This window comes from Malus sylvestris, chromosome 11 (genome assembly GCF_916048215.2).
Source record: "Malus sylvestris chromosome 11, drMalSylv7.2, whole genome shotgun sequence".
Lineage (NCBI taxonomy): Eukaryota > Viridiplantae > Streptophyta > Magnoliopsida > Rosales > Rosaceae > Malus > Malus sylvestris.
This window is the reverse complement of record NC_062270.1, coordinates 27,404,664-27,408,330: the sequence shown is the minus strand read 5'-3', so window position 1 is coordinate 27,408,330 and position 3,667 is coordinate 27,404,664. Positions and strand designations below refer to the sequence as shown.

Here is a 3,667-nt window from a genome sequence, read left to right as displayed (position 1 = left end):
TCAGCTTGGCCTTTTGTAGCAGCAGCCTTGCCCGAATGCAACTTGCGAGGCAGTGACTCATCAGCTATATTACTTGTTCTGCCATTATAAAGTACTTTATGGGCTGTATAGCTGGTCAGTCTATACCACTTGGCTTTTGGGTAGGTGAGCAAGTGGTCTTCATAAGCTGCACCAAGTCAGAAAAGCCCCTTTCTGCTTTTCTGAATTTCGACTGGGCTTTGGCTGACTTTCCCTTCAGGCCTCCTTTTGGGCCAGCTCCTTTCTTGAGCCCAAAGTTCAAGTTTTGATCCAAACAATATCCATTTTCAATTGCAGGATTTGAATTTTACAAGACAACTAGATTTATATGTACAATAGTACAAGAGTATTAGAATGAATGGATTATGACTACCATTCAAGTGGATCAGCTCGTTTATTTAATTAATTAAACATGTATTACAACATAAAATGATAACATGCATGTGGTATATGTTACATACCATTAGGTGTACGTGTATGCACACATATCACTAGTGTATACGATCATATATACCACTAGTGTATACGCACATATTTAAACTACGATTCATAATTGGATTAAAGAAAAGATGCAACATGAGGACTTCCAATACATGAGGTGCATACGAAACGGGTATTAATTTTATATGACTAAAGGCAATCAACTTTTTTTCTCCTTGCTATTTTCCAGTAGTTGGAGGATGATAAGGAATGGGAATCAAGTGCAGGTCTTGTTTCCTTCGGACCGAAACGCCAAAGGCCTCAGTCATGTCCAGGTCTTCATCATGCTTCATTCCACTGGAGAGTTTCCAATCAAAGTGGTACAACAACGACGCAAGTGGGAACTCTACACTGGCAAGACCAAATGACATGCCCGGACACATTCTCCTTCCGGCACCAAATGGAATAAATTCAAAGTTTTTTCCCTTCAAGTCAATGGAGCTGTCAAGGAACCTCTCTGGATAAAAGCTGTCGGGATTAGTCCAGTAGTTGGGATCTCTTCCAATTGCCCATGCATTGATAACTACTTTAGTCTTGACGGGTATTTCATATCCATCAATCTTACAACTCTCTCGGCATTCCCTTGGAAGTAACAGAGGAAAAGGAGGGTGCAACCTCAGTGTCTCCTTGATCACTAAGTTCAAATACATCATCTCTTTAATTTCTGTTTCATCTACCTGCCCTTTTGCGTTGAATATTTCCCTCACCTCAGCCTGTGCCTTCTGCATTATTCTTGGATTTTTTATCATTTCTGATATTGCCCAATTTACAGTTGTAGCTGCTGTCTCTCCCCCGGCACCAAAAGTTTCCTGAAAGTTGATAATTGATACTCTAGTTAGTGAATTAATTACATAACAAATTACTTGCATCCACCCTACGTATGGTAGAACTGTAGGTGGGAATGTTGTACCTAGCATGCATTAAAGATCACAAAATTAGTTACCAAAGAGAAATCTTAATTCATAATACATAAAAGTTACTTAAAGGTCTAATATATTTTTCCCACGAGCTGAAAATTGGTTTCACTTAGTCAAGCATGAAATTGACGGAAAGTGAACTTACCAAGATTATTGCTTTGACGTTGTCAGCTGTTAGGGAAAATTCAAGGCCACTCTCCTCCTCATGAAATTTTAAAAGAACATCTATCAGGTCTTCCCTTGCTTCAACGTCTTGACTTTTGGATGTTGCCATATCTTTTTTATGTTCTTTGATGATGTTTTCCATTATCCTATCAGCTTCTTTATGTAGCCTCTCAAGTTTAGGCCTCATCCCACTTATCAGATGCAGCAAACTGACAGATGGAAAAACATCTGCAACATCAAAGCCTCCTGCCACCTTCATTGCTTGCTTCACAATATCTATGAATTTGTCCTGATCTTTTGATTTTATACCAAAGGCAGCTCGTGATGTGAATCCGTATGTGAATGAGTAAATTTGCTCAGTAATATTGATAGGCGTTTCTGCTCTTAATCGAATCAATTTAATGAGATTGAATACCTCTTCTTCCCTAAGAGATCGAAAAGATTGAACACGTTTCATGCTTAAAAGCTCAAGTGTGCAAATTTTCCGTAGTTGTCTCCAATAATCACCGTATGGTGCAAAGCCAATGTTTGTATCACCATAAGTGAGAATACTATTAGCAAGAATGTGAGGCCTTGATGCAAAGATAACATCATGGGTTTTCATTACCTCTTTGGCAAACTCTGCTGATGAGACAACTATGGTGGACACTTCTCCGAGCTTCAGGTGCATAAGCGCTCCGTATTTCTTGGCCAAGTCTCTCAGTCCGTGATGGGGTATAGAGCCAACGAGCTGGTGTAAGTTTCCTATAAATGGTAGCTTCCATGGCCCTGGGGGTAAATTTATTTTGGCTCTCTTCCCTATTTTCAGAATCATGATCAGAAAGAGCAAGAAGGTAGCCACAAGTTCGAAGGAAGGGAAATGAATCTCCATGAGGAAAATGATCCTGACTTCGGATTATACTGGCTTATTGCTTTTGGTGAAAATGTATTCATTATCTATTGTATATAACATGTCTCAATAATCTTCATTTTTTTTTCACTTCTTGTTTTGTTATGATGTTAAATTCTCTCAAATGGTTGGTATCTTTTTTTTTTCATTAACCAATAATATTATCTACACTAAAGGGTAGAGGAGTGGGCTAAGCCTCATAATAGACTAGCAATAATGCGGATCAAATTCATCTTTGGTGAAAATCGAATCTAACATCTCTCACTTACAAATGAAGGCTAAGCCTCGCAATGGGTTAGCAATAATGTGGTTCAAATTCACCTTTGGTAAAAATCGAACCTAACATCTCTCACTTACAGTTGAAGAGGAATACCAATTTGCCTTTAGCGAGAATCGAACCTAAGACTTCTCACCTACAAGTGAAGAAGAATACCATTAGACCATAATACTAAGTGACCTCAAATGGTTGTTATCTTGTTCTTATAATTAGTTAGTAATTAACAGAGCCTTTGCATGTGCTTATAAGATGTTAGACTATTTTTCATATTGTCAATTGGTTTTATGGTGGAGCCTCAACTTTCATTAAGGTATTAGGGCAAATTAGCTCATGTGAGAATCCCAGTGGCCACACGTGCTCCACATCACCCAATTCATGTTGTTCACATGTTTGGCTTAAAAATTCGTCACACATGTTAGGTGTATGAGGATGCGAATATAAAAGAGTCTCACATTAATGACATGAGACATTGTGCAAAGCCTTATAAGAGGTTGAGTCACTTCTCATATTGCCAATTAATTTTATGGTGGAACCTCAACTTTCTTCACTACTTGTCTGAAAATCTTGTTTTTTATCAATAACAAATGGTTGGTGTAGTTGTTTTCTTTAGTAATACTCCTACATCAAAACTGAGTTTCAGGAAGTAAAGTGATCACTTTTAAGTTACAAAGTTAAAGTAGGATTAAATTCAAGTTACAAAGGGTATAGCTAAAAATAAGCCTTATTGTGATTATAAAAATACTGTAGACTCCAGTTGGTGGACAAAAAAGATTCAGGCGTTTGAATTGTACATTTTGGCTCTAGTTCCGACTTCTAACTTCCGTCCATTTTTGCCGATGCTCAACAACCTTAGATACTGAAGCGATTATTTTTATTGGACTTTGTTTGATGTATACGCCCATATGACTATGTCCTAGACAG

At 37.9% G+C, this 3,667-nt stretch overlaps 1 protein-coding gene across 1 annotated transcript; it reads right to left on the bottom strand.

Annotated features, from left to right (window-relative positions):
- Nucleotides 1-519: 519 nt before the first annotated feature.
- On the bottom strand, nucleotides 520-2,460 carry LOC126591033 (premnaspirodiene oxygenase-like). Its single transcript, XM_050256566.1, has 2 exons — nucleotides 1,561-2,460; nucleotides 520-1,307 (listed from the first exon to the last, which is right to left on the bottom strand). The coding sequence occupies exons 1-2, from the start codon at nucleotides 2,449-2,451 to the stop codon at nucleotides 678-680; spliced, it is 1,521 nt and encodes a 506-aa protein (XP_050112523.1). The 5' UTR covers nucleotides 2,452-2,460; the 3' UTR covers nucleotides 520-677.
- Nucleotides 2,461-3,667: the final 1,207 nt, after the last annotated feature.

Coding starts and splice junctions, on each gene's coding strand:
- LOC126591033 (XM_050256566.1), bottom strand. CDS start 2,451: ATGGAGATTCATTTCCCTTCCTTCGAACTTGTGGCTACCTTCTTGCTC. Junction 1,308..1,560: donor ACGTCAAAGCAATAATCTTG/GTAAGTTCACTT, acceptor ATCAACTTTCAG/GAAACTTTTGGTGCCGGGGG.